The 21,021-nt window shown below is 51.0% G+C and overlaps 1 protein-coding gene across 5 annotated transcripts; it reads left to right on the top strand.

The window, feature by feature from the left end:
* Positions 1-19,530, top strand: IGSF9 (immunoglobulin superfamily member 9). Of its 5 annotated transcripts, none has more exons than XM_079110317.1 (21): positions 1-160; positions 2,890-3,137; positions 3,360-3,548; positions 8,885-9,037; positions 9,773-9,927; positions 10,154-10,271; positions 12,130-12,271; positions 12,368-12,513; positions 12,604-12,746; positions 13,960-14,100; positions 14,748-14,864; positions 15,048-15,198; positions 15,398-15,521; positions 15,732-15,907; positions 16,154-16,404; positions 16,622-16,706; positions 16,794-16,970; positions 17,241-17,283; positions 17,572-18,432; positions 18,697-18,824; positions 19,040-19,530. In XM_079110317.1, the coding sequence occupies exons 2-21, from the start codon at positions 3,080-3,082 to the stop codon at positions 19,219-19,221; spliced, it is 3,540 nt and encodes a 1,179-aa protein (XP_078966443.1). In that variant the 5' UTR covers positions 1-160; positions 2,890-3,079; the 3' UTR covers positions 19,222-19,530. The 5 variants fall into 5 exon arrangements, with proteins under 5 accessions (XP_078966443.1, XP_078966440.1, XP_078966444.1 ...); XM_079110314.1 differs by having other exon boundaries at positions 2,890-3,170; XM_079110315.1 differs by lacking the exon at positions 1-160 and adding an exon at positions 289-546 and having other exon boundaries at positions 2,890-3,170.
* The last annotated feature ends 1,491 nt before the right edge of the window (positions 19,531-21,021 follow it).

Genomic DNA, 21,021 nt, shown 5'->3' with positions numbered 1-21,021 from the left:
TCGGGGAGGAAATCGGATGAGCCCGGGACTTGGGTGGATCCCCTGGGAGGAGAGCGGGCAGTCGTTCGCCCCCGCCTGATGCTCCCGCCCCCAGGCTCAGATTTCAACCCTTGTTGCCGCCTCTGTGGCTCGCGAGTTCGGAGTGGGGACTGGGGAGAAGGTAGGTTACAAAGGAACCTGGGCGTGCAAAGAACCTGCAAAGGTGTAGTCTCCGGAAGACCCGGGTGCACCGGCCTATCCTGGGAGCCCCTCTGGCTTGCTTCGGGAAGCGGCTACCCGCCTTCCCACTCTTGGTTGTAGAGAGCTCCACGAGGGGGCGACCTGAGCCCACGTGCCATTGAGTCCTTCTTTCCTGAAACTACAACTCCCAGGCGGCTCAGGGGTCCCGCCAGCCTAGCCTGGCCTCTGTTGGCTCCAATTGGCCACCGCGGGAGGGAGATTGGCGGTCTCCAGGGCGACGGGAGGCGCTCGGGGCATCTGAGGCGGGGAGGCGGGTCCGCCCCCTATTGTGTGGCTGCGAGAGCTGAGCCGAGCGGTGCAGAGCAGGTGAGGGCGGGGGTGTCCTGGGGAATAGAAGTGGGGTGCCGGCGGGGGCATGGGGAACGGTGCGGAGTTAGGGAGAATAGGAGGAAGCGGGGGAGCTCTGGAGAGAAGTGAGATTCTTCGGGGAGCAGAACTAGGGGAGTTCTGGGGAGTAAAGTGGAATTCTTGGTGGATGGATAGGTGTTCCCCGGCACTGGAGGAGTTCTAGACGTAATGTGGGGGAGTTCTGTGTGGGTTCCCAAAGAAAAGAAGAGTTCTAGGGGGCAGGAGAATGTGAGGGATAAGGGAATACTGAGGATGGAGTATCAGAAGTGTGTTGTGAGCTGAAGCAGATTTCCAGGGAGGGGAATTCCCAGGAGAAGTGGGTGGCTGAGTGGAGATTCTGGAGACCATCAGGGAGTATTTGTAATCGCAGAAAACTAGGTGCAATTGGAGATCAGGTGTGAGAAACTGGAATTTCAGGGGGACTGTGAGAAGTAGGAATGATTTTGATGGGAGTTCCTGGGAGAATGAGGGAATGCCCGGTGGGGAGACTAGGAAGGAGAGGAAAATGGGGGCCAATGGAGTTGGAAAGGTCCTAGGAAAAACAAGGATTCCCTAATGACTGGTTACAAGGTTCTTGGCAAACTGAATCAGAAGAGAGCTGGGGGTTCCTATACTATACCCTTGGAAAAAAGGCTTTTCAGGGGAGTATGGGAGAGCTGGCTAAGGCACTGGGAGACAGGGTAAGTGGTGTGGTGAATTGCTGGGAGCTAGACACACATGGGCATTGTGTAGAGGTAAGGATGAGACTGCCAGATGAAAGATTTTTTTTATAACTAGCATCAAACTGTGAGGTCAAGAGTTGGGTGGAGGCCCTGGTACAGAGTCCACCTGGATTTTTCAGGCCCCAAGCAGGGTCCCTTGGCTCACTGTGACTGCCCTAGGACCTGCAAGGATGGGGCCATCAAGAGTTCCTACCCTCTGTGCCATCCAGGGTTCATTTTGTGTACCCTAGGGACTAAGGCATTTTTGGTTTCTTGTGGATCATGCCCCCAAGGGTTTGGGAAGGGAGGATCTGGCAAATTCTGGCACCCTGAGGGTATTGGAGAGGTGTGAGTGGGAGGAATTGGGGTGAGGCACTTGAGTAGAAGTGCTTAGCAGAGGAAGGACTGCCTGGTAGCATCATAAAGAGGAAGTGGCGCCAGCTGCCAGCCCTGGGGCCTGCCCAGACCTGGAGGATTCTGCCTGGGCCCCTGATATCAGCAGTTGGGAGCAGGCAGCTCCTCTTCCAAGTGCCTGATTTACTGTCAAAGCCAAGGCTGAGTGACTCAAGAGACCATGGGGTCCCCAGGCTCTGGGGCTCTTCATAAAGGCTGGGAAAAGGGGGAAGGGATTGTATGGGGGCATCCTGGAGGGCACTTTCTTGGGAGGTAAGTGGCCTAGATTCTATTTTAGGATTTGTCCCAACTAGCTATCTGCTCCTGATCACAGATCCTTGGGGTCCTTATTTGTAACAGTTGGGAGTTGGAGCAGTAATACTGTTTCTGTTTTGCTATCTGCTACCTTGTTAACATCAAGAGTGAGGAGAGAAGGGAGGTGAGTCTGGGTTATGAGGGCCTTGATCTCCCTTATTTCTCTGAAAACTTTTCCCCCAGGGTATTAGAAATCCCTAGTTTTTTCCTGGCTCAGTTTGCTGAGAACATTATAAACTAGACAGTTTCAGAATTCCTCTGCTTTTCCTAATATCTTTCCAACTATGCTTACACCTGACATTTCCTCACCTGTGTCATCCTTGCCCAGCACACCTTCATCCTCCCAGTATTCCCACTGCAACTTTTCTTAGGGCTTCAAGATTTGTGGTCTTGGAGTTTGGGATGTAGTTCAGTGATACAGTGCTTGTCTAGCATGCATGAGACCTTGGGTTTGATCCCCAGTGTGGGGGAAAAAAAAGTCTGGGGCAACTGGTGCAAAAAGGCTGGGGCAAAATGGTGGTGTGCAACTGTAATGCCAGCTACTTAAGAGGCTGAGACAGAAGGATCACAAGTTCAAGGTCAGCCTGGGCAATGTAGCAAGATCCTGTCTCAAAATAAATAGGACTGTAGATATAGCTCAGTGGTAAAGTGCTTGCTTAGAATGCATGAGGCTCTAGGTTTGATCCCTGAACAGCAAAAAAGAAAAAAACAAAACAAAACAAAACAAAACAAAACAAAACAAACAAACAAACAAAAACCCAACTCTCTTTGGTCTGTCCACTTATTTGCTCTCCTCTCTCCTTTTCTTCTAAGTGCCTTTCTCTGACTGTGGATTTCTTCTGGGTTCCACTACTAACCAAACTCTGAATGTTACCTTGCATTTTGCATTTAGATCTGTTGGTTCTCTGGAATATAGCTTCCTTGGCTGTTACCTGAACTAAGCTCTAACTTCAGAAGAGTGAGAACTGAAACCTGTTACCTGAGGCTGATCAGAAGGATTGACCCCGGGTGTGGACCTCCCTCGGCCCCTCCATCTGGGCTCCTGTGGCTAGGAGGGGCCGGGTGAGCAGGCCAGCTGTGCTATGGTTTGGTGCCTCAGTCTGGCCATCCTCAGCCTGATCATCAGCCAGGGGGCTGACGGTGAGTTGGACCCCTGGAACTCAAGAACTCACTGTTAGTCATGGGACCTGGGGGAATTTCCCAAGGGGTTCGTCCAGCATGTGAGGGCAGGGGAAGGGTAGGGATGGCTCTGAAGAAGTTGGGAGTTCCTCCAGTCACCCAAAGTCCAAATAAACCTGTAGATATTTCTTCCCAACCCTCTGCTCTGGCCCTCTGCTTGCCCTCATGTCCCCCACTGTGTAGGTCGCAGGAAGCCTGAGGTGGTTTCTGTGGTAGGCCGGGCTGGGGACAGTGCAGTGCTGGGCTGTGACCTGCTGCCCCCAGCTGGCCGTCCCCCTCTGCATGTCATTGAGTGGCTGCGATTTGGATTCCTGCTTCCCATCTTCATCCAGTTTGGCCTCTACTCTCCCCGAATTGATCCTAATTACGTGGGTAAGTGTTCACCTCAGATGGGAGGGAAGGGCAGATAACCAATAAAGATGAGCTGGGGGTGGGCAAGGCCTCTTATTAACGGCTCTGTCCCTGTTCAGTCTCATTTCCAGCTCCACTGCCTTAATTCTACTTGACAAGCATAGCTCTGCTCCCAAGCATGTTAATTCATTGAAAGATTCATTCATACACACACACACACACACACACACACACACACACACACACACACGCATGACGCACATACCCTATAGTTATGCTATTTAGCATTCCATATGGTCTGTTCCAAAGAAGATCCTGCAGCCTTATTCCAAGGGTTCATCCTAATTCTCTAATCACTCTTCCTAGATCTCATCTTGAAACCTCCTAGACTTGGGCTTGGGCTCAGTGGTAGAGTGCTTGCTTAGCATGAGTGAGGCCCTGGTTTTCATCTCCAGCACCACACACACACACACACACACACAGGAAAAGAAAGGAAAGCCCTCAGATTCCACTCTTACCTTCTGTAGTGTTCCCACTTGGCCCTATCCTGGTCCCTAGCTCTACTATCTGCCTGCTCCCTTCCCCTCCCTCTCTATTCCAAATACTAATTTGAGGGTTCCAGGTTTCTAGGGAGTGGGCTGATGGGGCAACAGGGTGGGTGGGGCTATGACCTCTGCTTCTGTAGTGTGGGCTTGGCCTGATTCTCAGTAGAGAAGAGCATACAGGGGCTGGGGAGGGCCCCTGTTCCCAAAGGTCAGTGCATGGATGGGGCTGACTGGGTTGATGCTTCTGGTGTGTGGGCCTCCCTGGAGCCTTCTGCCGTATCCCAGCTGACTCCCCAAAATGACTTGTTCCTAATCCTGAATGGAGCCTAAATCTGAATAGTTTAGTGGGCATATGGGAAGGTCCTAAGGATAGGTCCAAGCTATTGAGTAAGGTAGAGCCTTGTTACCTCCTCCTTTAGAGAGGAGACTCAGGAAAGGCCACCTTGGAGGATGTTGATGGGGAGACCAACGACATCCCTCTTTAGTTTGAATGCTGAGGGAAGCCCTGGGATTGGTTGGGCTCTTGCCACAAGGCGGGCTGAGCAGTGTGGGAAGGCAGTGCAGACAGGTGCCGCAAGCAGAAGGGAAGAGTTTATTTTCAAACTGGGGGCAGTTATTGGCAAACAGCCTGGTGGGAGTGTATGTGTCTACACAAGCCCTGTGGGACTTGACGAAAGAGGCCCCCAATTAGCACAAGTGGAGAAAAAAAAACGACTGTGCTCACCAGTCCTCCCTCCCTGTCTCTGCCTGCTGGAGCTTGGGAGGGGCCTGGATTGTCTGGCTGAGGCTGGATAGATTGAGAATGTTGTTTGACGGAGGGCAAGGCAAGGGGGAGGTGGTGGAGAGGTGGGAGAAGGGCTTTCCCTGGGACTCCACCAGGGAGATGTGAAATACTTTTCCTTCTTGCCAGTTTCTCTCCTATCTTGGGATGGCCTTTGGATGGCTAGCAACCCTGTCTACCTGTAGGAGTTCCTTCTGTTCTCTGCTGCTCCTTGAGCTGCAAGGGCCATAAGCAGTTACTTTGGGGGCTTTCTTCCCTTTGTTTCTATCCCTGCCTGTGACCAGTCTGGAGCTCCCAATCAGCCAGAGCTGGTCCCTGAGAGTCAGGACCCCAGAGGGAGGCCCCTGAGCCCATTAACCCTTTTTCTGCCTCACAGAGTGGAAGGGGCCTCTCAGCCTTTGTGTAGGGGACTTGGAACTGCAGTTGCTAAGCAACAGGAGGTGGAGGTTGCTAAGAACAATGCTGTTCTGTCATAAACCTTCTGGACAAGCCGAGAGGAGATAGGCCTGGGACTGTACATGAGGCTGTTGGCCTAGAATGTGAGGAACCATGAGAGACCAGACCTTTAGGGATCGTGCTGAAGGGAAAGCTTCAGATCTTGGGGGTTCTAGATGCCATCCAGCATAGGAAACTAGATTTATAAACTAGTACAAAAGTAGTAAAAAAAAGCAGTATAAAACAAGTGAGGATTAATAGTGGGATTAATTTTGCTATTATATAAAGTACCTAGCACAGTGTCTGCAGCGTGTTCATGTGAAATAGACCAGGCACCAGGGGAAAGGCAGGCTGGGCTTCTTGGATTTGGTCTATACCAATTTTCCTAAAATGGATCTTAGACCAACTCCTACAATCTGAGGGATGGACTTTTGGCTATTGAATTTTGTGCTGGTTTTCTTGGTAATTTTAAGGTGCCCCTGCAGAGGGGACATGGGTTTTCTTACTACTGAGTTGTTTGATAAAAATCAGATATTTTGTCAGGTGCAGTGGGGCACACCTGTAATCCCAGTGACTCAAAGCCGGTCCCAACAATTTAGCAAGGCCCTAAGCAACTTAGTGAGACCCAGTCTCAATATAAAAAAATAAAAACCAAGAAATAAATAAAAAGGGTTGGAAATGTGGCTCAGTGGTTAAGCACCCCTGGAATCAATTCCCAGGACTTAACTAAAAATTAAAAATTTTAAAAATCACAACTTAATGAGACCCAGTCTCAAAATAAAAAATAAAAATAAATAGCCAGGTGCAGTGGTACTTGCCTGTAATCCCAGTGGCTTAAGCAACTCAGTGAGGCCCTGTCTCTAAATAAAATACAAAAATGAGCTGGGATGTGACTCAGTAGTTGAGTACCCCTAAGTTCAATCCTGGTACCAAAAAAAAAAAAAAAAACCCTGAAAGGATTGGGATGTAGCTCAGTGGTTAAGTGCCCCTAGATTCAATCCTGGTACTTAAAAAAAAAAAAAAAAAAAAATCAGTTATTTCCTTCTCCATTTAGAACTCCTGCCCCCTTTAGTCCCTCCCTTTACCACCTTTTATCCTTCAAAACCCTCTGCTATGTTACATCTTCCTAACTTCTCTTGCTTTATGGTGCAATGACTGCACAGTTGGAGCATTTTGTGAACTTCTATGTGGACATGCACCTGCCCATATTCATGAATGTGGGTTTCTTGGCTTTTGAGAGCCTGAGAGAACAGAGACTGTGTTCCTGTCTTCTTCACACGCCTGTGTGTGGGAGATCTGAAGTCCATCAGGTTCTGCCCTGCAGGTGGACAGCAGACCTAAGGGAGGTGGGCCTAGGACTCAGGAGTTTCAGGATAACCAGCTTCCCCTGGTTATCGTCCTGCTCCTGTGCATCTCTGTAGGGCCAGCAGTCCAATCTCCTAGGAAAGTTAGGACCTGTATATGCTACAGTGGATATTCTGGTTAACAAACTACAGGCTATTGGCTCCCAACATTTCCCAAGTGAGAATATACAGATTATGCTCTGTGCCCTAGGTGTAACATGATCCTAACACCAGTGGAAAGTGCATTGCATCTGGAGACAGAGGACTGGCTTTGTCACTAGTAAGCCATGATGTTTTAGAAAGAAACCTTAGTTTCTTCATCTACGGTGGAGTTCTCAGGAGGATTAAATGTGGTGACAATGCCTATTATTACATGGTCCTTATTCAACACTCAATCCCTTTCCCTCTTCAAGAGCTCAGAGAATGCCATAATGAAAAGCTTCTATCACTTGGGGCAAAGGGACCCCAGGCTGGTGGTCCATAGAACTTAGTTGCCAGGCAGATTAGGGTTACCAAGGAATTTACTGGTGGGTGGAAGGGTATGATTATGTTAAATATTTACCTGGTAGGCTTCATCTTATCTCCTGGGTGGGGATTTAAATACCTAGCCCTTTAAGCAGGTCCACCCTTCCTAGAGAATCCACACCCCAGGAACCAATTCTTGGAAGAAAAAGGACCATGGCCTGAGAACACAAGCCAGTCTCAACTTGAAGTTTCTTCCTGTGGAAACAGGGGCACTGTAGGGGGAGCTTCTGTTTTAGCCAGGTCACTCTGGAGGTAGAATGGAAGCAGACTGGAGGGAGTAGGCACACCAATAGCTTCAGGATTTCTATTAAGGAGGCTAGGATGGGGACAATGCTTGTCTTGGAGCTGCATTTACATATCCCAGAAAATTTACAAAATCTTGGGCTAGGGGTTCAGCTTAGTGATAGAATCCATGTCTAGCACGTGCAAGGCCCTGGTATTTGTACCCCAGTATTGTGAAACACACATTTCTCCATATCAAGGTGGGCAGCTGGTGAGTGTAGTAGGATTTGGAGGATTTATGAACAAGTGCATGTGGAGGGTGATAGAGATCTAGGTTAGACTGAATTTCTTGTAGGGTGACTTGGTACATAGTGGCACAGTTCACTGATGTGAGAGAGAAAAATGAGATGATGTGTTATCAGGAAAGGGATAGGGCCAGGACTGAATGCAGGGTTCTGATTTCAAATCTGGACCTTGTTAATTTGTTTAACAACCTTTATTTGAGCAACAGGCACTATGCTGTATGTTCTCCTTTCTCTATCTTTCTCTTCCAGTCACCCCAATTTTTTTCTTTTTCATTTTTACATATGAGGAAACTGAAATGGACAGAGAGGTTAAGCAACTTGCCCAAAAGAGTACTCAGCAGAGCTGAACTTGTGCCTAGCTCTATCTGCCTCCCAAATGTGTGCTTGTCTCACTGGGCTATATTGCCAGGACCACATGAAGCTGTCTGGGGTGCAGGGTTCCATCAGGAGAGGGTGCTGAAGGACTGGGTGGGCACCTCGATCTGAGCCTAGTCGTGTTCCATGGATGCTTACTTCAGATGGGAATGAAGTATCTGCTTGTGCTGTGGTGTGTGGCTTTGTGGAACCACATGTAGTCAGTAAGCCAGGGCTGCAGTGCCCTGGGGCATTGATGGAATGGAGTGAGGAGGCTGCTGACTTTGCTGCCTGGCTGGACTGGACTCTGGCCACCCTAAGGCGCTTAGGCAGCTGATAATAGCCCTGAGGGATTAGGGGCTTTGGCAGGCGAGGCCTGGGTCTATGCTAGGGCCCCAGACACCACTGGGATTTCCAGGGACAGAGTCCTCTGAAAGGAAGAGTACCCTGGGGAGCCCAGACCTTCCCCCTTCAAAAGAAGCTCAGTGATAGGACTATCCTGTAGAAATCCAGAGCAGACCAGTGCTGGCTCTTCAAACCCTATTCCCCAACAGCCCTGGAAGTTGGGTGTAGTTCAGTGGAACATTTTGTCCACCAGCCACCCCTCTGGGTTTCTCTTTGTCTGAACTGAGTACCAGCTATTGAAGGGCAGTAGTAGACAGAAGAGCTGAACAAAGGGACCTGCCCTCAATGACTGTAATCCCATCTGTGCTTCTGCATCCCCCACTCTCTCAGGGTAACAAAGAGACTGAGACTGTTCTGGACTTCTGAGAATGGCCAGTGTGACCAGGGGATTCAGGCTTCTGTGGGGTCTTTTCAACAACCTTGATTCAGGGCTTTTCCCCAGGACGAGTCCAGCTGCACACAGGAGCATCTCTCCGGATTGAGGGGCTCCGGGTAGAGGACCAGGGCTGGTACGAGTGCCGTGTGCTTCTCCTGGACCAGCACAGCCCTGAAGAGGATTTTGCTAACGGCTCCTGGGTGCACCTAACAGTCAATTGTATGAAGCTGGGGAGCAGGGAGGGGAGAAGGATAATGAGGACCCTGGATGGTGGTAGAAGGGGAGGAGGGAATTCTGTTTCCATCCCACATGCAGCTCCAGTGCACACCCTGCCTGATACCCCTTGTTTGTTCACTTAGTGGTTGCATCTTACCCCTCCCCTTATTCTTGCTCTTTCGGTTCTTCATATCTAAATCCAATCAGCATTTAGGTTCAACATCAGGAACTTCCACTTCCTCTTTCTTCCCTTATATGTCCCTGGCCAGGATAGTAAATAGGGGAGAGGGAGCTATTGGGTCCTGAGTTAAACAGCTTACTTACATATAACATTTTATGTTTTCAAAACACCTTTACACCTAGGGCCTTATTAATTCTCCCTCATCCCTAAAAAGGAAGAGCTTAGAATCATTTCTGTTTCATAGGTGAGACGGGCAGAGAAATGGGTGATGCCACTTGTTAGTATCAGAGCTGAGCCTAGGACCCAAGCCTGGCTCCCTGAACACTTAGCTTTCTCCCTGACTCTGGACATACAGCCTGTGCTCAGCCCAGGCCAGTATGTGGAAATGGCCTGGTATAATCCTTACCTGGTCCCCAGTGTAGCAGATAGGGTGATCTGGAGCTGGGATTCCCATGAAGCTGGGTGTGCTGAGGGATATTGCCGAGTAGTCTGTCTCCCTGGCCTTGGATACTGCTCCTTGGGTTGATAACCCCTCCTGATGCCTTTCTCCCCCACAGCCCCCCCTCAATTCCAGGAGACACCTCCTCCAGTACTGGAAGTGCAGGAATTGGAGCCAGTTACCCTGCACTGTGTGGCCAGGGGAAGTCCCCAACCTCACGTGACTTGGAAGCTCCAAGGAGAGGACCTTGGTCAGGGCCGAGGTCAGGTGCAAGTGAGTCCCTGGGCTGGCAGAGTGGGCCAGCTGAAATGTGAGGGAAAGGTGGGGGCAGAGCTGGAAGGCACAGGGGGCCAAAACTGGGCTGGAAGACCAGCTCTCAGAAGGGCTTAGCATTGGCTTCACTGAGCCTGGAGTACTGCCTCCCTCTGCTGGCCAGCCTGGGAAGTGCAGGCTCTGAAGCTGGCCCTGCAGGAAGGGACCTTTCTTACTCCTTCCCTAGGTGCAGAATGGGACATTGTGGATCCGGAGGGTAGAGCGAAGCAGCTCTGGAGTCTACACCTGCCAAGCCTCCAGCACTGAGGGCAGTGCCACCTACTCCACCGAGCTGCTGGTGCTAGGTGCTCTGATGGGAGGCCTGGGGACAAGGGACGACTATGTGAGAGGACAGTGACCTATAGCTAGGAAGTCACATAGCAGGATGGGAGGAGGATTCTGCCTAAGGGAGGATCTATGCAGGGTGAGAGTGCTCCAAATATAGTCTGTTGCTCTAAAATCAGCATCTTGATTTTAAATGGATTAGCAAATGGGCAAATAAATAGTGTCCATCAATGTGTTATAGTGGAAAGGACATGGATGCTGGTGTTAAACTGTGAAACAGGTGACCCTCCCAAGCTCCAGTTTTCTCATCTCAATAAAGAGGTTCATATCTTCTGGACACAATGGTACCCACTTGTGATCCAGCTACTCAGGAGGTTGAGGCAGGAAGGTCAATTCAAGGCCAGCTTCTGCAAATTAGCAAGACCCTGTCTTAAAATAAAAATAAAAAGGGCTGGGGATGTAGCCCAGTGGTAGTTCCTATCTACTGCTCAGGACTATGACAAGAATTTAATTTGGTTCAGCAGAGAACATAGTAATTTCTAGCCAAGACCTTCCCTTTAGAAGGAAAGCTGGGAGATGTAAAGCCTGTCTACCTTCAGAGTGCCTGTTATCTACATGGAAAAGTAAGACTAACCTGTGAAACTGTGCAAGTGTTGGCTCTCCATGGTACCATGAGAAAGACAGTGCTGGGAATAGTTAGGACATCGTCTCTGGCTTTAGGAAAGCCTGAATATGAATCTTGACTCCCTTGTGACCTGGGGCAAGTCACTTTATAATCTCTTTGCCTCTGAGCCTTCAGTTCTTCAACTACAAAAGGGAAAGAGTGATCCAAACTTATAATCCCAGTTCCTTGGGAGGCCGAGTCAGGAGAATTGCAAATTTGAGGCCAGCCTGAGCAACTTAGTGAGGCCATGTCTCAAAATAGAAAAGAAAAAGGGATGGGGATGATAGCTTAGTGGTAGTGTACCTCCAGGCTCAATCCCCAGTACCAAATAATAATATAGTAATAATGAAAATTATGCTAAAAGGGAGGGAGTAATTTCTTCTGAAAAGCTTTTTGTGAGGTTTCAGTAAGATGAACAGGCAAAGGACTAGGCACTTAATGCCAGCCTGCAGCAGGTGCTTTATACTCGTGGGCTCCTATTGTTACCTCTTGTTACTGACTGTACATGCAGTGGGTCCAAGGAAGGGTCGAGGGCAGTAGATTGCAGCAGTCAGACAGTTTTGTAGGAGGTGGATGGGCCAGGTCCTAGAGGCTCAGAGAGCAGAGGCTTGGGGATGGGAGTAAGTCTGATGTGGTGTCAGACTGACCTGATGGTGTTTGTTAGTGCTGATGTATGAAAAGGTCGGTGGCCAGGTTGGGAGTGCTTAGATTATGGAACCCACAGGACTAGGTCAAGAAATGTGAGCTCAGTGTGGTAGGAGTCAGGCACTGCTGCAGGTTCTGGAGCAGAAGACTCCTGTGGCTAAAGGAGGCCTTTCTGTATGAGTGGCCATTAGAGTGACAGTGACAGTGAAACTTGGAATCAGTGGCTGCAGCATCTTGGGGGGAGCTATAGGGTATCTGAATTAGGGTAGGAGACATGAAGGTGACTTAAGATGTGATGGGTAGGGAAAGAAAGGGTAAATTCACAGTTCAAACTGACTCTCCCCACACCCAACATACAGGCGGATGAAGTTGCCCCTGGCGGAAGAGGGAGAATTTGGGAAGAGGAACAGGGTTCAGGGAGAGGATGAACTTTTGTTATGCTTAGGGAGGTTTTCCTTTCCAGTCCCCAAACTTATGTTTCAGAGGACAGAGTTAAGGAAAAGTAATAGAATGAAAGTCTGGGAAGACTGTAAGTTGAGGCCACTTATCTCTTCCTGTGCTCCTTGCAGGACCCCCTGTCATTGTGGTGCCTCCCAAGAACAGCACAGTCAATGCCTCCCAGGATGTTTCCTTGGCCTGCAGGGCTGAGGCATACCCTGCTAACCTCACCTACAGCTGGTTCCTGGATGGCATTAATGTCTTTCATATTAGGTGAGTTTAACCAACTTTGGAGCAGTGGAGATGGTCTTTGAGGAGCCCCTTGGCTGGGTAAGGCCTAGCCCCCTGCTCATACATGCCCTCTTGCAGCCGCCTGCAATCCCGAGTGCGGATCCTGGTGGATGGGAGCCTGCGATTGCAGGCTGCCCAACCTGACGATGCTGGTCACTACACCTGTGTGCCCAGTAATGGCCTCCTGCATCCGCCCTCAGCCTCTGCCTATCTCACTGTGCTCTGTAAGCCTGACCTCCAGTTCCTTCCCAAGCCTGCTCCCCTCCCCCGGGCTAGGCCAAAGCCCTTTCCCAACTTTCCACTGCTTCCTCCAGACCCAGCCCAGGTGACAGTGATGCCTCCTGAGACCCCCCTGCCCATAGGCATGCAGGGAGTTATCCGATGTCCAGTTCGTGCCAATCCCCCACTGCTCTTTGTCAGTTGGACCAAGGATGGGCAAGCCCTGCAGCTGGACAAGGTAAAGGCTTGGGGTGGGGGAAGGCTTGGTTGAGTTATTCTGGTCAGAAGTCCAAGTAGAATGGAGTTAGCTCAATTTAATTCAGTTCAGTGAACCTAAACTTCTTACTGGGTGCTGTGCAGGTTTTGGGTGGGGAACAGCAGCAAATCCTTAAGGAAGGCACCATCTTTGGGGAGTGGGGCAGGAATAGGGACTCTGTCAGAAGGCCAGGTATGGAGTTAAATACCTTCCCCTTAAGCCTGGTTGAGGACAGATCAGCCATGGATTCTGGGACTTTTAGTGATGGGCCTTAGAAATGGGATGGTCATTCCATGTAGAAACCAAAGGCCAGATATAGGATGTGGTATAGTGCATTTATGAAATAATGAATTGGGCAGTTTGGTGGTGGCTGCAATACCTGTAGGGACATGCATGGTGCAGAGAAACCTGGAAAGACAGGTTGGGGCCAAAAGGAAAAACTGCACATGCCCTTAATATTACCTCATCCCAGGGTGATTGGATCTTTTGTTTGTCTGCAGAGACTGTAAATTCCTTGCATCTTTTAATCACAAGGTCAGGATTTTTACAATAGTACTACTCAATAAATTGGTGACTTTTTTTTTTTTTTTTTTTTTTTAAGTCTTAAAGCAGTTGGAGACAGTAAAGTTTTTTTTTTTTTTTTTTTTTTTTTTTCCAGCAATAGTGGGAGACAGTGTTGGAACCAAGATCAGGAGTTGAGCTTGTGAGAGGGAGTGGAATGGGAGAGGGTTTGTAAGGCTGTGGAAATGATTCATGTAGAGACAGGAAGATGGATGGGCCCTCATGCTCAGACAAAAGGATAACAGTTAATTATTTGAGATGGGGGAGTACCGGAAAGTGAGGGGTCACATTTTACTGAGGAGCATGATGGGGGGCACTTTATGCAGAATTTAGTGTGGAGTGTAGGGCGGACAGGAAGGTGAGATTGTAGCAGGCAGGGAGCACTGCATAACTCACCTCCAGGAGTGCCATTCTCATTGTTTTCTGTGACATCCTTGGGGCCGTGTAGTCACAGCCTCACACCCATTGGTAGGGGTGCTTCTATAGCAGAGAAAGATGGAGGATTGGAATTTAGAGAGAGTTCAGGCCTACACATAGAGTTGTGGAGTCTTCTCCAGTGTGAGTATTGCCTCTCCATCTCCACCTTGCCTCTGCTGAATTTCTTTCTGAAATTGTTATCCCTTCTTTCCTCCAGTTCCCTGGCTGGTCCCAGGGCACAGAAGGCTCACTGATCATCGCACTGGGGAATGAGGATGCCCTGGGAGAATACTCCTGTACCCCCTACAACAGTCTTGGTACTGCTGGGCCCTCCCCTGTGACCCGTGTGCTGCTCAAGGTGAGGCCCAGGGTGGGTCTAAGCCTGCAGCAGGAATGGCTCAGGTAGCTGAAGATGTGTACTAAGGCAAGGCTGATGGGATGGGGACAGGGCAGATGCGGAGGGGCTTCCAAATCTGTGCTTCCCAGGTGGCCACAGCAGCAGTTGTCAGTTGTCAGCAACCCAGAGATTTTTGCAAAAATGGTGCTGGGGAGGTGGGATATTAATTATGCGCTACCTTCACAAAACAAGATATCTGTCTGCTCTACCTTTCACTCATCTTAACCATGCTGCCTCCCTTTCAGGAGCTGCAGGGAAGGTAACAAAGGGGAGGGATCTGTAGAGGTTTGTACATCTCCAGAGAGTCTTGCCCTGGCCTGGCCACCAGTCCTTATCTATCCCATCATTTCCCTTCAGTCCCACCTGCTGGGGAACACAAAGGGAGAAAGAGAAAGAGAGAGAGAGAGAGAGAGAGAGAGAGAGAGAGAGAGAGAGAGAGAGAGAGAGAGAGAGAGAGAGAGAGAGAGCGCGCTAGATAGAAATTGAGAGGTGGAGAAAGAATGAGATTGAGATGTAGATATATGGTACGACAGGGAACCTGGAATGGAGAGTACCCAACCTTAGACAGATGGAAGAGAAATCCCTTCTAATATAGATCTGGCCTGCAGGCTCCCCCAGCTTTTATAGAACGGCCCAAGGAAGAATATTTCCAAGAAGTAGGGCGGGAGCTACTCATCCCCTGCTCTGCCCGAGGAGACCCTCCTCCTACTGTTTCTTGGGCCAAGGTAAGGCTCCTGACCCTGCTTTGCCTGGAGTAATGCCCACTGCACCCCTGCCTCTGTGCCCCTGGCCATTCTGTGGGAGGGAGCTGGCTGTCAGAGGCAGGGTGGGGAGGACACAAGCAGCCTAGAGAGATGAGTGGCCCCTTTGGCTGCATGTGTCCTCAGGGCTGACCAGTGGTTCTGTAGGTGGGCCGGGGACTGCGGGGTCAGGTCCAGGTGGACCACAACAGCAGCCTCATTCTGCGACCATTGACCAAGGAGGCCCATGGGCGCTGGGAATGTAGTGCCAGCAATTCTGTAGCAAGAGTGGCTGCTACCACCGATGTCTACGTGCTGGGTTAGTGGTTGAATAGGCTGAAGCTGGAGGAAACCATGTGGGAAGGGAAACAGGGGAATTGTTTTTTTGAAGTTCAGATGGGGGATTGTGGGTGTGGGACCCTTGGGATGATGGGTGTGGGGGTGTCAAAGGACCTCTCCCCAAGCTTTTTACCCTCCTTGAAGACCCTGACTGTCATCCATCCATTATCCCTCCCCAGGCACCAGCCCTCATGTTGTCACCAATGTTTCTGTGGTGCCTTTGCCCAAGGGTGCCAATGTCTCCTGGGAGCCTGGTTTTGATGGTGGCTATCTGCAGAGATTCAGTGTCTGGTATACCCCACTGTGAGTGGACTACAACTGCCTATACCCTACCTCTATTTGCTTTTTCTCCCATTCTTCTGTCTCTAGTTATGCCCTAGCTCTGTTGACCTGTTTCCAGAGACTCTTGGGTGTTTGGGGCCCAGGTCCTCAGACTTTGGATGGTTGAGGGGAGCATGGCCCCCAAATCTTCCTAGTTCATGAGTAGTTCTCCCATTTCCCCATGTCTCCCAGGGCCAAGCGTCCTGACCGAGCCCATCATGACTGGTTGTCCCTGGCAGTGCCTGTGGGGGCTGTTTACCTCCTAGTGTCTGGGCTGCAACCCCATACTCAGTACCAGTTCAGCGTCCTAGCTCAGAATAAGCTGGGGAGTGGGCCTTTCAGTGAGATCGTCTTGTCTGCTCCAGAAGGTGAGAGAACTCATGTCCCAGAGTAGCAGAAACAAGGATGGGGAAGGGCTGGTAGGGAAAACCAAGACATGGAAGGACCTGGGGATAGGGAGGGTACAAAGGTGCTGGGAAGCTTGGGATCTGGAGAGGGGTGTGGAAGGACTCAGGCAGAATGGTTGGGTATCTGAGGATGTGGAAGGCCAGGGGAGGGGCAATATGAGGAATGCTGGGAACCCTATCCCTGAATTGCCTATCTGCCCCATTCAGGCCTTCCTACCACACCGGCTGCCCCCAGGCTTCCCCCAACAGAGATGCTGCCTCCCTTGTCCCCTCCCCGAGGTCTGGTGGCAGTGAGGACACCCCGGGGGGTACTCTTGCATTGGGATCCCCCAGAATTGGTCCCTAAGAGACTGGATGGCTATGTCCTGGAAGGACGGCAAGGCTCCCAGGGCTGGGAGGTGCTGGACCGAGGTGTGGCAGGCACGGAAATGCAGCTGCTGGTACCAGGTCTCATCAAGGTATGTGCTGGACATGGTAGAGTGAGGGTCCTCTCAGGGACTCTCCAGTGTCCTGCTCAATCTCCCAACTTCCTAATCTTCTTACCCTGATTTGATCATCTTCACCTCCCCTTCTCACTTCATCCTTACCTCCCAACTGCAAAGTCTTTACCAATGGGGCTGAAGTGGGTGGTGCTGGACCTGATCCACTTCCTGGCACTCCATCCCCATCTCCCAGGATGTTCTCTATGAGTTCCGCCTTGTGGCCTTTGCGGGTAGCTATATCAGCGATCCCAGCAACACTGCCAATGTCTCCACTTCAGGTGAGAACCTGGGGGGGGGGGGGGGGGGAAGGGAGCTGGGATTGCAGGGACTCAGAGCTCACTGACTCTCCCTGGTTCTTCACCCAGGCCTGGAGGTATACCCATCTCGTACGCAACTGCCAGGCCTGCTGCCCCAACCTGTGCTGGCTGGTGTGGTGGGCGGGGTCTGCTTCCTGGGCGTGGCCGTCCTAGTGAGCATCCTGGCTGCCTGCTTCATGAACCGGCGCAGGGCTGCCCGCCGCAGACGAAAGCGCCTCCGTCAGGGTAGGTTCCCTCCACCCTCAGCCTTGTGGGTCCAGAGCACTTGGCCACTTGAGGTTCAGCCCACCAGAAGGGCCCTTCCCCACCGGGAGGAACAATCCCTCTCTTCCATGCAGCTCAGGGGGCGGAGCATTACCATAGCTGTGTACCCTGTCTTCCCTACCCTTTTCCAGCCAGATGGGATTTGGGGTTGGTCGACTAGTGGTGGGTGAGAGGGTCATGGAGGAGCTTGTGTTTTGCCTGTAATCACCTCCTGTTCTCGTGCCCTTACAGATCCACCTCTTATCTTTTCTCCGCCCAGAAAGTCAGTCCCACAGTAAGTCCCTCCAATTAATTGACTTCCTTTTGCCTTCCTATTGTATTGGCCAGTATCCTCTGCTTCCTCTTCTATATCTCCGGGAGGGATGGGAGGATCGGGAACAGAGTTGGAGGGAGTTAAGAATGGGAATGCAGAGGCCCCAGCCTGGAGGTGGATCCAGTGTTGCTTGTGCCTTCCCTCCACCCCTCCACCATGGTGGTCCTTTCCTTGCTTGCTCTCCCTAGCTCTGCTCTGTTGTGCACCAAACCTCTCAAGGCCAGACCCTGATCTCCTGTCCTTCCCCAGCTCTGCTCCGGGCTCCAGCAGCCCTGACAGCGTGGCCAAGCTGAAGCTCCAGGGCTCCCCTCTCCCTAGCCTGCGCCAGAGTCTGCTCTGGGGAGAGCCTGCCCGGCCCCCCAGCCCCCATCTGGATCCTCCACCCAAGCGGGGACCCTTACCCCTGGAACCCATTTGCCGGGGCCCAGATGGGCGCTTTGTGGTGGGACCCGCTGTGGGGGTCCCCCAAGAAAGGTCAGAACTGGAGCGGGCAGAACCTAGGACCCCAGCCCACCATCTGGCTCGGTCCTTTGACTGTAGCAGCAGCAGCCCCAGTGGGGCATCCCAGCCCCTCTGCATTGCAGACATCAGCCCTGTGGGGTCCCCTCCAGCAGCTCCTCCAAGTCCCCTGCCAGGTCCTGGACCCCTTCTTCAGTACCTGAGCCTGCCCTTCTTCCGGGAGATGAATGTGGATGGGGACTGGCCCCCTTTTGAGGATCCCAGCCCTGCCCCACCACCAGATTACATGGATACCCGACCCTGCCCCACTTCATCTTTCCTTCACACTCCAGAATCCCCTACTGTGTCCTCCAGGGCGGCACTTCCTGGGGCTCTGGTAGGAGCTGGGGCCACCCCAGAATCCCCTTACACAACTTCAGCTGACTGGACACTAAGAGAGCGGCTACATCTAGGCCTTTTCCCTGCTGCCCCTCGGGGCAGCTTGACAAGCCAGAGCAGTGGGCGGGGCAGTGCTTCCTTTCTTCGGCCTCCCTCCACAGCCCCCTCTGCAGGGGGCAGCTACCTCAGCCCAGCTCCAGGAGACACCAGCAGCTGGGCCAGTGGGCCTGAGAGGTGGTCCCGAAGGGAGCATGTGGTGACAGTCAGCAAGAGGTGAGGGAAGTTCCTGCCCATCCTTGCCCTGAGCCCAGTCCTGCCCTCTTTTCCCATATTTCTCCCCACCCAATACCCTGTACCTTCCCTGCTTCACTCCACTTCTGGGACCAAGAGACCCTGTCTCTTTTTAGAACCTCTTGCTGAGATCCAGGGATTTGCAGAGAAAACCCATGGTCTAACCTGAGTTTGGGGGCCCTGGGCTTAGACTTTTCTGGATACCCAGTGTTACTCCACCCACACCATGTTTGTTCCTTTTAACAGGAGGAACACATCTGTGGATGAGAACTATGAATGGGACTCAGAATTCCCTGGGGACATGGAATTGCTGGAGACTTTGCACCTTGGGTTGGGCAGCTCTCGGCTACAACCTGAAGCTGAGCCAGAGCTAGGTGTGTGAACCTCCAGAAAGACCCTCTTGGCGGCACTGTCTTACATTGTCCCTGTCATCTTAGGACTCATCTGTACTCAGACACTTCTCTGCCACAGACTATGCCTTGCTTACTCAACTCATCTGTACCAGAAGGCCCTTTAGAGCTTCACCTCTGGCCCTTCCTCCAGTGCATCTCAGGGCGTCTTCTCTCATTGCCCTGCCCTTCTCTTGCAGGTGGAAAGACTCCAGAGGAGGGCTGCCTCCTGAACACTGCCCAAGTTCCTGGCCCTGAAGCCCGCTGTGCTGCCCTCCGGGAGGAATTCCTGGCCTTCCGCCGCCGCAGAGATGTCACTAGGGCCCGGCTACCAGCCTATCGACAGCCAGTCTCCCACCCTGAACAGGCTACTCTCCTGTGAACACCACTAATGTGAGGCTGGAAAAAAGCCTATGGACCTGCAAAGGAGGCACCCAATGAAACCTATCTCCAAACTTGGGCACCTCCCCCTGCCTCTTTGGTATTCAGGCACTGACCCTGATGGTGGACTTGGGTGAGCTTTGTATGAGATGTATGTGCTAACCCCCTAGGTGAATCTGGGGATTGAAACAGGGATCTTAGTCTGCCCCTGTGTGTGTGTGTGTGTGTGTGTGTGTGTGTGTGTGTGTGTGTGGTGTTTGTGGTGTGAATGAAGTTTTTTTACAGATGAATAAAGAAAATCTGAAAAATGTTTTTGTTATCTCGCTTTGAATCTAAAGAGGTGGGGAAATTCCTGAACACTTAAAGAAAAGGGGACTCTCTGAATGAATGGGGTACATTCAGCAATCACTCAAAAAGCACTTATTGAGTGTCTACTAAACTTAGCCACTAAAGACTAGCCATTAAGTTAGAAGCTGTGATAAAATACTAAGTTTCCTAAAGAGGAGGCTTTGCCCTTGGGGAGTTCTTTCTACCCAGGGAGGCAAACAAGTATAGAAATAGTTACAGTATGATGTGATAAGTTCTGTGATAAAACTGTGTGTTACTTATTATGTAGAACAAAGAAACAAGTTCGGTTGGAGTCGACATTTAGAGAAAGCTTACAGTGTGTTCCGGGACAAATGCTACATATGGGGGAGTTTGGGGATCCTCACAGAAGGTGGTAATAGTGATGATAATAGCATTCACTGTATGCGGGGCACTGCTTTAAGCTTTTCCCAAGTAATGCTTAATTCTCTCCAGCTCTATGAGTCAGGTAGTACAGTTAGCTTGTTTCCTAGATAGGAAACAGAAGCATAGAGTGCTTTAGTAATTTGCCTGAAAGTCACACAGCAGGTAAGGGGCTAGGGCATGTGAAGGTGACAATCGAAGAAGGAAAAGCATCCCAGGTAGAGGCATAGCCTTTGTAAAGGCACAGAGGAATGAAAACTCTTGACACTCCATAAATCTGGGCAGGACAGGGAGGGGACAGAACAGAAAGGGGAGGGGATGTCTTTGACATCAGGCTTAACAGGGGACTCTACCATATGTGAAGAAGTTCACTGGGCTGAGGGTGTAGCATATTGCCTATAATCTGCAAGAGCCTGTTTTCCACCCGCAGCGTTGCAAAAACAAAACCCCCCAAAATACTCTACTGGTGATTTAAGCAAGGAAGTCCACCCAGAGATACTTAGCTCAATAGAATCCTGAAGGGTGGAAGGTAATCTTTGGATCCCTAAACTATGCAGCCCTCTAGCCTGAGACAGAGGAACCCTCTATCAACTTCCTCCACTTAGCACTCTTCTGATTTCTCCAGGATTTATGAAGAGAAGCCAAATCGTAGAGGAGGAGCTGAAAGGCTGAAAGAAATAAGATCCGGAACCCAGGTCTCAATACTGACCACGCCCCTTGAGCCCCAGGCAAGGAGTGACCTCACTGTTAGTTTCTGCCCAGGCTTGAAGTAGGTGGTAAGCAAGACCATGTGGGGATGCTGTCCCAGCCTGCAAGTCCCAGTCTTGTCACACCCCAGTCATTTGGGGGTGTGCGTGGGTCTTCTTGTGCCTTCATTTACCTTGCCAGTCTCTAAAACAGTTTTCTTTCACGCATAAAGACACCCGCAGTCTTAAGCTAATACGGGCAGCTTTCCTACTGGGACCCAAATCTATGGGATCCTGGGTGGAAGTTGAGTATTTCATGAGTGGAGACCACGGCAGCTACATCCTAGACTCTCCAGCTCCTTTACCCCTCCGTCAAGCCCACTGCC

The sequence above is a fragment of the Sciurus vulgaris genome (assembly GCF_902686455.1).
Source record: "Sciurus vulgaris genome assembly, chromosome: 1".
Lineage (NCBI taxonomy): Eukaryota > Metazoa > Chordata > Mammalia > Rodentia > Sciuridae > Sciurus > Sciurus vulgaris.
Note: the sequence above shows the minus strand (reverse complement) of the source record. Positions and strands in the feature narration are given on the sequence as shown.